The 12,442-nt window shown below is 35.3% G+C and overlaps 1 protein-coding gene across 2 annotated transcripts in view; it reads right to left on the bottom strand.

Moving 5' to 3' along the window:
- Window positions 1–5,714, bottom strand: part of LOC100263199 (uncharacterized) — a 49,477-nt gene extending 43,763 nt beyond the window's left edge. For both annotated transcript variants that reach the window (XM_059738450.1, XM_059738451.1), the window contains exons 1-3: window positions 5,573–5,714; window positions 5,308–5,459; window positions 3,884–3,993 (exon numbers count right to left, since the gene is read on the bottom strand). In XM_059738450.1, the coding sequence (XP_059594433.1) occupies window positions 3,884–3,993; window positions 5,308–5,440 (243 nt within the window). In that variant the 5' untranslated portion in view covers window positions 5,441–5,459; window positions 5,573–5,714. The remainder of the gene's footprint in view (window positions 1–3,883; window positions 3,994–5,307; window positions 5,460–5,572) is intronic.
- Window positions 5,715–12,442: the final 6,728 nt, after the last annotated feature.

Genomic DNA, 12,442 nt, shown 5'->3' with positions numbered 1-12,442 from the left:
AACATACAGAACTTATTATTTTTCATCCCATGTTTCGTGTCAGGAAACAAAATTCAACAAAAATTATTACAACAAGAATTTTCAAAATAACCACATACTGCAAAGAAACTTAATACCCATGACTTACAATCTTACATCTGGTGATAACTGAAGTGACAATGAAATATCAAGAAATGGACAACAAAAAGAAAAACGTGAAATCATGTAAATATGGTCCATTCTGACATAGCAAAAACCAATACATAATAAAAAGCTATCTTTTGGGTAAGGTGCTTAGTAGGAGGAGAGGTCACCCAACCATGTGGATGGTGGGATGTTGAGGTTTGAGAGAAAAGTAAAGCAAATTGAGAGGCGGCAGACCCAAGGAATCAAAGCCCCAAGAAGAGAACTCGGGAATACCCAAAGGTGTCCAGAATAAGGGCTTATGAGCTCTGGAGTTGTTGTACCATCAATGAGCCCTCTTGGGCCTTTTATATAGGAGTCCAACCAAACAGGCTAGCAGATTGGTACACACCTAACAATTAAGGCCTGCAAAGCCTTGGGAACAAGGAAGTATAGGCCTGTAGATCATCCTAAGATAGCATGTTACACTTTGTCATTAACATGTGTCCTTCAGGTACTGACAGGTCCCTTTTTGTCTCTATCTCATTGACATGGTCTTGATACACATCTATCCCCATCTAAGTGAGTCTTCTAATCTAGCCACCAAGTTCATGCTAGACACCCTCTATATCACAAGCAAGCATAATAGCATAAATGTTCTACAACCAAAAAGGGCAATTTAGAGGGAGTGTGAGGAGGTTATTAAGAGATGGCCATGTAATGAGGCCAGACCAGGGAAGAAACCCTTACCTCAACAATTTGAGGAGAATCCTTTAGAGTATGGGCAGTTCTTTTGGCCTAATAAACAATAAAGGGACCCCTACTACCTTAGCAAAACTAATACACCTTACCTCAATAAAAATGGGGGAACCCACATCTTGGAGAAGAAAAGGAAAATCTTTCTTTGGTGAAGAATATGTCACCAAAAAATCATCCCACCTAGAGATGGCAAAGAAGCACCTCTTCTGCACTGGATCCAAATTGCCTTAGCCACTTCCCCCTTGCCTCTAGAACCACATCCACACAAAAAACACCTTTGAGAGGGGCCACTTCCACACACTTCTCAATTGATGACCATCCTACCGAAGGGCTTTCACAAGAATGGTTACTAGAACAACAACAATGCTCCTCAATTTGCTTGCCAGAGCCTTCCAACCCCCTGGAATACCCCTTCCTTATGGAAAGATTAAGGAGAATCTCTTCCCCTCTATGGACAATACAGACCACTGCAAACAACCACCCACATTATTGTTTCAAAGTTCCAGCTTAAAAAACTCTCCTCTCTTCCTTCCACTCCATCCTAAAGAGCTTTTGGTACTACTGTCAGAGGTGGCAAAGAAGCACCTCTCCTGTGCTGGATCCAAACTACCTCAACCAATTCCCTCTTGCCTTTGGAATCACCACTACATAAAAGACACCTTTGAGAGGGGTCTCTTCTGCACACCACTCAGTTGATGAACATCCCCCCAGGGCATCTTCACAAGAATGGTTACTAGAGCAACACTGATGCTCCTCGATTTGCTTGTCAAAGTCTTCCAACCCCCTAGAATACCCCTTCCTCCTGGAAAGATTAAGGAGAATATCTTCCCTGCTACCGACAATACAGACCGGTGCAAACAACTACATGCATTATTGCTTTGAAGTTCCAGCTTAAAAACTCTACCCCTTCCTTTCACTCCACTCAAAAAGGCTTATGGTATTATTGTCACAGCAAAGTTCAACCCCCTTCAACAACATAGCAAGGCCTCTCTGATGACCTAAGAGGAAAGACGTCATCCCTTCTCCACAAGTAGACTAACTTCCTTGCCTTTAACCATCTCCTTCAAAATCTCAAAGGGCTTCGATTCCACCCTGTACCAACACTTCCAGGAGAGCTCCATTATGCCATCATGTTGAAGGTTTCCATTGAAGGTTTCTTTATTATAATAGGGGTTGCCAAAAAGGAAAAAGTCACTTCATGATTTAACTATATAGTCATACTGGGTATGGCCAAAGTGTGCCTACCTCCCAGGTATCTTTTTGTCTAGTCTGATCACATAGCTTACTAGCACTTAACCTGGGCATTGGGTAGGCATCCATGCTAAGGTGCTACCCTAACATAATTCAAGAAGCAATTTAGAGATAAATGTATGGCAAACACATGGAGACACGAGACATGTGGCCTCACAGGAATGGAGAATCATCAACTCCGCACGATGCTAAATCAATGGCAATGTACAGGTTTATAACAAAGGATAACGAAAGAGTACAAAGACATGTTGAATAGGTTGCTCCATGTTCTTTTGCTTCTTAGTGGGAGATGGTAAGGTGTGAAGAACGCTAAACTTTTCCTTCAATAACTATTCACTATTAATGAAACAAAAGTGTCACAATGATGGATTATGGTAAGATTAAAGGAAAGGATTTGCTAACCTCTACCTTTTATTAGAAACATAAATGGTTGGGAATTTGGGGTAGTTACTGCTCTAATGATCATGATTACTCCTCAAAGTTAATCAAGAAAGGGTGGATATTATAAGATGGAAGCTTAACTCAAAAGGAGACATTTCAACCAAAATCCCACTCCAAGGCGTTAGCTTGAGGGTGGAAACCCGATTTATGCAGTCCAAGATCTAACAGTTCCTTCAAAGGTGCCCTTCTTTGTATCAGGACCTATTTGGGATGTGCACTATTTGCAAACAGGAGGACACAACTAACCATCTCTTGATCATTGTTTCGCAACTAGAGAGCCAAGGTCACCCACACCTAAGATGTTGGTGTGACTTGGATCTTTCCAAACCAGAAAAAGATTTGTTCTCTAGTTAGCATGGAAAGTTCAATATGAAAAAAAGGACATTGCGACAATAAGCTCCCCTATGTCTTACTAGATGCATTTGGAAGGAAAGACATGAGTATATTAGATAGGTGTTAAATTCAGAGAGTAGATTGAAAGAAAGGATATGCAATCCTTATTTCTCGGTCTATGTCTTTTATTGTCCAAGGAGGCTTTCTTTTCTTAACTTCATTGAAGGTTTATCCTGTTTTAGGAGTTGTATAGTACTTTGGCTTCTATTGCTTCATTTTCCTTTTTCTTTTTGGCTCCTTATGCTTAACATGTCTCTTGCATACCTCCAAAGCACTTGGGTTCATCATATGGTCTAAGGAGGTGCCCTTTTTTATCTTATTTATGGTTTATCTTGTTTAGAGTTGTTATAGTCTTTTGGTTTCTATTTGCTTCATTTTCCTTTTCTTTTTGGCTTTTCTTTTTTTAAACATGCCTCTTATGCTTCCATTGCACATGGATTCACCATTTGGTACTTTTGGTCACAATCTATCCCACTAATAGAAAGACAAATAGAATGAAACAATTAAGTAGTTATATATGCATAATCACAACCTCCATAAAAAGAAAATATTTGTTTACAAGGAAAAAAAAAAAAGATGACTAGTGAAACAATAATGTCTACAAAGCAACACAAAATGCAAATTTTATCCAAAAAATAAAAATTCAAATCAAATTTTAATTGCATGTAATGTAATGACTAGAATTAGCCTAGAACTATGTCTCATATTAGATGATTGCAACAACAACTTCATGGAAATCAAGAAAAAACAGCTAATGTGGCTACAGTTCCCTCTGTTTGCAATGAAACTATTGTGCTTTAAATATCTCAACTGTAGACACTCAGAAGCACAAATATTTGCATTCAAAACCATCAAACATATTCTACCTTTGGTGACTTCTAGATGCCTAATATAATCCAAACAGCCTAAAAGGAGAAGTATTTTGTACAGAACCAACCTCAAGAATAGCAACCACAGCATGACTACTTGTAGGACTATAAGACATACGGACAACAGGAGCACCAATGTCAATGGAAGACACCTTGCTTCCGGTAAGTGCATCAAATTCTGCATACCAAAGAAAAAAAAATGATCATCATATGACACATTTGTTTATAACAGCAAAAGCAAGGATGCACGCATAGATCTCTGTGTGCATTTGTTGAAAAATTTTCTGAATGTACAGTAATACTCAACAGACAATTGTTTACAGTAGACAGTGAGACACATATGTGACTTTTCCAGTCCTGAGAAAACAACTAGATGCCAAAAAACTTCTTTTTTTTTTTTTTTTTTGGTAGGCAAAAAAAATTAAATATCCCTAATTATAGTTCCATAGCAATTCAGGTTCTTTGGGTTTGCTATGTCAAACCCTAGCAATCCTGTCCACATGCTTGTTAATAGGTTTCAGGCATCAACAAGGAGCAATGGTAACAAGAGTTACCTTACATCATCTATCTCTAACAAATTACATCCATTCATACAGCTTTGTTGTATTATAAAATACATCAACATTAGAGTGTTAGATGAGCAATTAGCTTATATAGGATTAGCCCAGTTAATAAACATATCCACTATATCATTTAACTCAATGTATAATTATCCACCATATCATTCAGCTCAAGTGTAAAAGGCAAAATCTTAGAGATTAATACTCAAATGAAAATCACAGGTGCAACAGTTCAATCAACCAATAACATGAAATTTTCTTCTTCCTTCTTCTGTTAAGGGAAATTGGTCCAAAAATGCAAACTACTAGAGAGATATGATACTTCAACCACTTAAATAATAGGATCAACTCCCCCTATTTTCCTATTATCCTATGCATTCATGAACAATTCATCAACAATGCCTGGGTGTTAATCTGGAATGAGCACAGAGAAAACAAGTATGGAATTTGGGGAAAGCCCAATGCATGTTGGAACCATAACAACACACGTTTTTTCTTTCTAACTGCTCTACTCGTGCAAAAAAGGACTATGATTCCTTGGAAATTTTGGAAATACTCCTAGCAAGACATTCTGCATAAAGAATAAAAACATAAGGGGCACTTGAATCTCCTTAGCGAATGCCAGGGGAAGGTTAAATAAAAGCTTTAGGACTAGCATTAACTTAGGTGCTGCCAAAGACTAAAAGTCTCTTAATAACAGAAAAAATAAGAAATCTAACTAAAATAATAACGCTAACACAATAAAAGATAATTGCTATTGACCACGAGAATTTAGGAAATGGTTTTAATAAATGCCTATAAAACAAAGAAATTATTCAGTAGCCCACATGAATTTGAGAATATAAGCATTAGGACCAAATCAGCGACGGCAGATCTCGCGGTGAAGGAGTGTTCTGTGTATGGGTTGTCGTGAAAGAAAATTAGAGTCATACCTATGATGTAGTTTCCTATGGCCGCGGCAATGAGTGCCTGACTTGGATGAAATGCGGCCGCGTGCGGCTGCAACGGCTTTTGACCTCGGCCAACATGGCGCAGATCCAGATGCTGCACCGTCGCCCACTCCATGGATCCTATGCTTTTTCTCCTGTAAAGATCACCAAATGGTGTCGTAGAGGAGGGAGCGAATTGATTCAGATCTATGTGGAGAGATAACAATCTAATGGTGCTGATGTAATTGATGGAAGAGAATTGCGATACCTGATACTTAAATTAACTTCCAAAGGTGGGAGCTCATCTGAACAGCAAGGAAGAAAGGAGAGATCGAGGAAAAAAAGCCAGCTACGGGAAATCGAAGAGGGACGACCCGAAATTGGACTCTTTCTTCTGTGGAAGTGATGAACCTAGGCAGTCCGGCCCAATTACAGGCTTTGCTGATCAAGGCTGGGCCAGTTTAATATTCCAAGACTGTGGCCTGAAGTCCAATTTACTCTGCCCATTTTGAGTGTCGGAAAGGCCGAAAAGAAATGGGCCTCCCCTAGGTTTCCCCTTTTCGGACAAAGCTTCTATTAATTGTCAAAAAAGAATTACTTTATGATATACTTGATTGCATATTCACAAGATAATTGAAAGTTAAAGACTTTTCTTTTATTTAATTTTCTTTTTGAGAGAATGTTTCACTATTTAAATTTAAAATAAATCTTTTCAGAAAATAACATAACCTCACAATCATTCATGTAAGGTATAAATTCAAGCCCAATCTTTCAACTTCGATGATGAGAAGCTCATGGAGCAATAGTTAAGAGTTGATGTTTAATTTTTTATATGAAACTTATAAGCCCATTATTCAAAATGATAAATATAATTAAGAAGAGGTAGAATATGTGAGTAAATTTGTTGAAACATAATTTTCCAACAAAACCCTCTTTCCATGTCTTCAATCTACAACTCTATGGAGATGTGTGGCAATCTCATCCATTAACTAACTTCATTCTTCCTACAATCAAAAGGGATATCAAATATGGGTTTTTAAAAAGATTCATTTTTACTCTTAAGGTTAGCACTAAGATTACACTACAATACAAGAAAAGAGAAAGAAAGATATAGAGATTGAAGAAGCTAGCTATGTGTCATAGACTTAGGCTTTTCCTAAGCTCATGCGCATTACTTAGACAACTTCAAGACACTTGACGTCATTAAGTCAACCTTCCCCTCGTACTTAGCTAGTTAGGCTAAGTTAGGCACACAACTTGAAAGCTAAGAGAATCGAAGGCAATACTTAAGGAAAAGAAGTTTTTATTACACAAAGGATGTTTTACAATGCTTTGGAAGCTCACTTGCTTGATGTCTTAGCCAAATGAGGTCCTCACCTATTTATAAACACCTTAGAAACTCTCTGAAACCTTTGAGGGTTTCTTACAAATCAAGAATTCTCTAAAACATCATAGACAAAAACTATGTACAAGCTATATATGTACAAGTATATTCATGATGTCTTTGGAACTTTCTAGGATGTCTTACTCTTCTTATGCCTTCCACCTTAATGTAAAGATGTGTGGACGTCTCTAGGCATCTCTAAAACCTTCCACACTCTTCCACTAGTGGATGCCTCCAAGAGATTCTAAAAGTTTCATGCTCCCTATATAAGCCTAAGGGAGGAGGGTCATTTGAAGTAGGGTGTGACATATGTCTTACATTAGCCTCAAGCTAGCCAAACATATATCATGGGGGGACCCCATAGATATTTGACACGTGGAATAGCTCCTTGAGAGGATGGATATCCCTAACAAATGTCTATCCATGGTCTCTACGCAATGGTAGTATCTTGATTCCACACACACGATTATGAAGTATTATGATGATGAGATATATATTTATACCTCTTGAGGACATATGAAGGATGAAAGAACAAGATACCTATCCTTTCTATGAAGGGGCAAATAGAAGGCAACGGTGACTTAGTCTCAACCATCTAATAGAATGGGCAATAAGTTAAAAAGAGAGATAATAGGGTCAATCTCTTAACAATGCACAAGTGAATCCATTCATTACATTATGCTCAAACTATAAAAGGCAAACTTTAATTCCTTTAATTTCTATTTTATAAACATTTCTCAAGATATGTTAAAGCAAGAAAATTTTAAAAATTTGTCTTGCTCTCCATTTTTCATCCATATGTCATTATCATGTTTCTACCACATATTACATGTAGGGAATCCCTAAATCTCTTCATTCCCAACCCTGAATCACTTAGGATGCATGCTACCAATCCTAGGACTCCCTAGATCTAATCGCAACCAAACAATATGATAATTAAACCATAAATAATATAGATCTAGAGAGAATAAATATCAAACCTATAATTTTGATGTTCTCATATCAATTTCAATCATATATGAAGTCATGTAGGGTGAATCACAAGTCTTGTCAACTAAATAACCTTCCACCAAATCACTCTCTTTCATGGATATAAGCACTAGAGAAGGATAGTCTCCTCTCTAGAAAGGGAAGTTAAAGTTCCCCTTTGGAATCTCAAAACGAAGAGCACCAAATTGAAGCCATAAACCCCTAAGAGGATTTATATAGGCTTCCTTGTGAGTTTAAGTGACTTGAACCTAATTTGGATTTGAGTTACTTAATCTAGTCCACTTGGGTTCTAATTAATTAATTAGTCTTATTAGGGTTTAATTAATTAACAGGTAGAAGGGAGAAGAGTCCAAATTAACTATTGAATATATGTTTCTGATACATTCCCATATATATAATTGAAATATCTCATCTTAATCTATTTAAGATTTTAAGAATAAAATATATTTTTCAGTCTCATTCTTACTCCCCAACAAAGAACAAAATATAAACTATGCAAGTGAATTATGATTATGCCTTGATTAATTCTTTTGACATTTTCATGAATGTTTTTTCCTACTTTATTATTCTCTTTGAGAGCTTGAGTTGACATTTAATGCAAAGATGGGTCATGGGAGGGTCCGTCCCAACATACCTACCCCAAAGAAATGAACCTAAAATTAATAATAACTAGTAATAAGAGATGCCATGGGAGTTCAGTTCCAATCATTTGTACAGAAACTGAGGCCTCAAGTTACCAAAACAGCTGAGATTGATGGCTAATCATCAGTGTTGTTCTCTCATTTACTATGGTTGGTGTCAATCACTACCAGTCACCCACACTGAGCAGCAGCTCCACCAGCATCAGTGTAATCAAGATAAGCATTGAGACACGCATACGAGCTGTTAGGAAGCCACACATGTGATCTCATTTAAGGCTACACCCCTCTTCATCTGCCTCACATCCATGTTCAGCCACAAAACTTATCCCCTAGGGGGCCATACGGTTTGAATATTAGCTATTAAGACCCTGCTTGTCGTCATCTATTTTTCCATCACTATTGACTTTTTCTTTTTTCTTTTTTTCTTTTTTGCTTAGTGCCAAGGAATGGGACATCTTCAAAAGGAGAATATTGATAGAATGTATGAAAATGACCTAACACTATTGTCCTCTTGCTTTTCTCTTTTTACTTTTTTTTTTCCCTTTTTTATGTTCTTTATATACGTATGGAACTTGGAAATGCAAGACATCTTCATTCTCACTTTATTCTCAACATCTTTTTTGCAATAGATCAAGCTTCCCGGCTGGTGATTTTGTCAATAGCAGGGCGTTAGTGATGCCTTCTAAACAAGGCAGAATTTAGAAAGTTGGGATTCCCTGAAAAATATATATAATAAGTTAAAAGTGGTCCATTACGCATGTTGGCCCAAGATTAATGACAACCAGAAAGAACCAATGATGAAGATATATTGCCTTGAAATGAGGTCGACATGTTGGGATTGGTTTTATATCAGAATATGAACTGTAAGCTGGTTTTATTGAGATTTAAATCTGTTGATAGAGAACTAACATCTAGCTCAAATCACATGAAAGATCAAGCCCCAAATATTTTACAGATGGTCCATTCATGTCTTTAAGGTATTTTACAAGTTCAAAAAAAAGTTGAGATATAGTTGGGACTTTGTCTACTGGTCCCTTAATCAATGATTGGAGTTGGGGACTATATATTCTTCTTCAAAAATTAGAATTGACTGACTGGATCGATTCCCTAATAAAGGATTCAGATTTTAGTCTCCATTTAGTGGTGCAACGTGTTTGTGTCCATTAACATGAATGTGAAAACTAATTTGCATGCCCGCAATGATTGGTCCAAAGTGGGGGGTTGGGTCAATCATTTTCGGAATTTAAAGCTCCTTGCTTTAGCCACTTCACCCTTCTTAACCAATATGCCAACCACTGTATTCCTATAAAGCATAGAACTTTATATAACCCTGCAAGTGAACATTGCCCATAACAATCTTGGAGGGGACAAAAGCAAAAAATCCTAAAGCACTACCTTTCACCCATCTAACCTCACGGCCATCTCAGAAGAATAAGTATTACCATTCATCCAATCTAACTAAAAATTCTAATCTTGTCAAATATCACAAGTATGCTTAAAAGTTGGTAATGTCTGGAAAAATCGCTACAAAAGCTTATAACCTATGAAAAGTTTCTACTATTAAAGGACGGGGACATACGTACGTGGATGCAAGTGGCAGTGGAGTTAAGTCTCAGAAGTGCGTCTCGCCCATTTTAGGAAAGCCATAAAGCTGTGGTGCAAAAAGGGCTGCCGACTCCAAAGCGACGTCACTTCAGTTCCTCTCTCTACAGACTACAGCCTCCACCTCTCTCTCAAATTAAATTATGTGTGCCAACTTGTCTCATGTTCCTCTCCGGGACTTGCAAATTAAAATTCAGACTGATGAAAGTCGAATCTATTATGCCATTGCAGTTCTGTAGCATGCAGCTGCAACTTCGATGCGGCACCAACCCACTAATTTCCCTTTTCCTTTTGGGTGCTGCCTAGTGCCAACTTTTTACTTTGCTACAATGCTTTATAACGGGAGGAAGGTTTCGAATTCATTTGAGACGATTAGATTTCTCGAGTTCAACCGGAGCATGATGCTGCTGGCCTATGATTTCCTTCGTGCAGGAAACTTGATTTTAAAGGAAGAAATGTATCTTTTCCTAAAGAAAAGGAATAGAATGAGTTTCTTGCACACGGATTAACACTAGATTTTGGAATGAAAGGATTTGGGTTAAAATATACTTTATCTCTAACTTTTTGGTATTTTATATCTTACATCATCATATTCAAAACCTAATACTTTATCTCTCCTGTGCAACTTCATAAAAATTTATAAAATTATAAAGAAGATTTTATTTTTTATTTTTTTCACATTTTAGTTTGAACATTGGTTTGAATTTGGGTAAAATAAATTTTGAATTAATAGTTTTAAAGTAAAATTTTTCAAATGTTTTTAAAATATAACAATCACTCATTTTAATTTTTTATTTTATTTTAAATAGATGTTTGCATGACTATTCGTGATTTTTACATATAATTGCGAAACATGATAATTTCTAACTTAGACACTAGATATTTTTCTTCAAATAAAATTTACAGCAGCGGTTAATAATTTTTTTAATTAGTATAAGCAATTTTTTATTTTAAGTCATTATAGGAGTGATTTATGGTTGCAATTTTGTATAGAAACTTCAAATCATTAATAAAGATTGTTTATTTAATTTTTTAATTCTTATAATTACATTCATTTTTAATTAGGAATAATCAATATTTAAAATTATTTACATTCATAATTAGAATTAAAATAGTAAAAGAAAAGAAAAAGAAAAGAAAAAGGAAAAGGAAAAGGAAAAGGTAATACTAAAAACATATAGAAAAGGTAGGACCAATGTTGAGGTCATTACTTAATGTATTAAATCTTTTCAAATCTATTGGTTTTGTCCTTATTCTTGCAATACTAGAAATGTTGCAAACAGTCCTCGTGGTCGTTGACCAAGATTAGATTCATCTGTATCTAGTATGTCTTATTGATGATGTCATGGTTCTATGAAACTGTTACATTTTAATTACAAAATTATTTTATGAAAAATCTTATAAATTCATAATTTGTCAAGAAATTTTCTTTTAATTACATAATTGACTTATGCAAGTGTTATAAATTCGTATTATTTACTACTATTTTACGTTGAAATTCATCTTGTGTCATATACCATATGCATATTTCTTGCTGAGTCATAATAGTCATTCTTTATTGAATTCTTATAATAGAAAAAGTCATGTTATGCCACCAATTGGAACAATAGAGAAGGAATACAAAAAAAACATAAAAATAAATTATAAAGATGTGGCATAAAATAAAAAAAATCAAAGCATATTTATCATAAGGATGTTTTCTAATAATGTTTTGATGAGACATATTCTCTTACGCATAGTAGACATCCAAACATTTAATCGAGTAGTTAAGATTGTTAAAAATGTATGTTATATAGTGACGGATGGCTACCGCCTTACAAATGCTAACCCACCTCTTGTACTTGTAAAAATAGCTATTGAATTCTAATATTATATACATACCTTAAATTGAATTCATTTTTTTTTTTTCACATTTTTTCAGAGTTTTACCTCCTTAATATAAACTTTACATGCATATGTTTATTTCATAACTTTTTTACTCTTACAATTTTTTCAAAATTTTTTTATGGAAAAACTTATTTGGTAAGAAATTTTGCATAATAAATATGAGAACATCTACTGTTTAGGGATGACAACGGGGTTTGCATTTTTTTTCTATCTTGCCTCTTACTTAAATGGGATAAGTTTGGAAGAAAAAAAATTTAACCTAAGTTGGGTTTGAGTATTACATTGTTTTGAATTTATTTAAATTTTTTTAACACATATAAAATAAAAAATTATCTCTCAGGAAAATAAATTATAAGAACTTATAATAAAAATAAATTTTCATGTAATTAAAATAAAAAAAAAAACGAGGTGAAGTTGGATGCATATGGAAAATTTATACCTTTCCCATGTGATTTATAAAAATTTAAAATTCGAAAATGAGAATAAATTTAGATAATGGGTTGGATGGAGGGTAAACGGCCTCGACCCGGTTGCCATCCCTGGGCTGGCTGTTGTGCGATTCAAGACTAAAACAAATAATAATAATAATAATAATAATAAAGAAAAAAAGAAAAAGATAAAATAATGCCTGTTG

Source organism: Vitis vinifera, chromosome 7 (genome assembly GCF_030704535.1).
Source record: "Vitis vinifera cultivar Pinot Noir 40024 chromosome 7, ASM3070453v1".
NCBI lineage: Eukaryota > Viridiplantae > Streptophyta > Magnoliopsida > Vitales > Vitaceae > Vitis > Vitis vinifera.
This window is presented reverse-complemented; position numbering and strand designations above follow the sequence as displayed.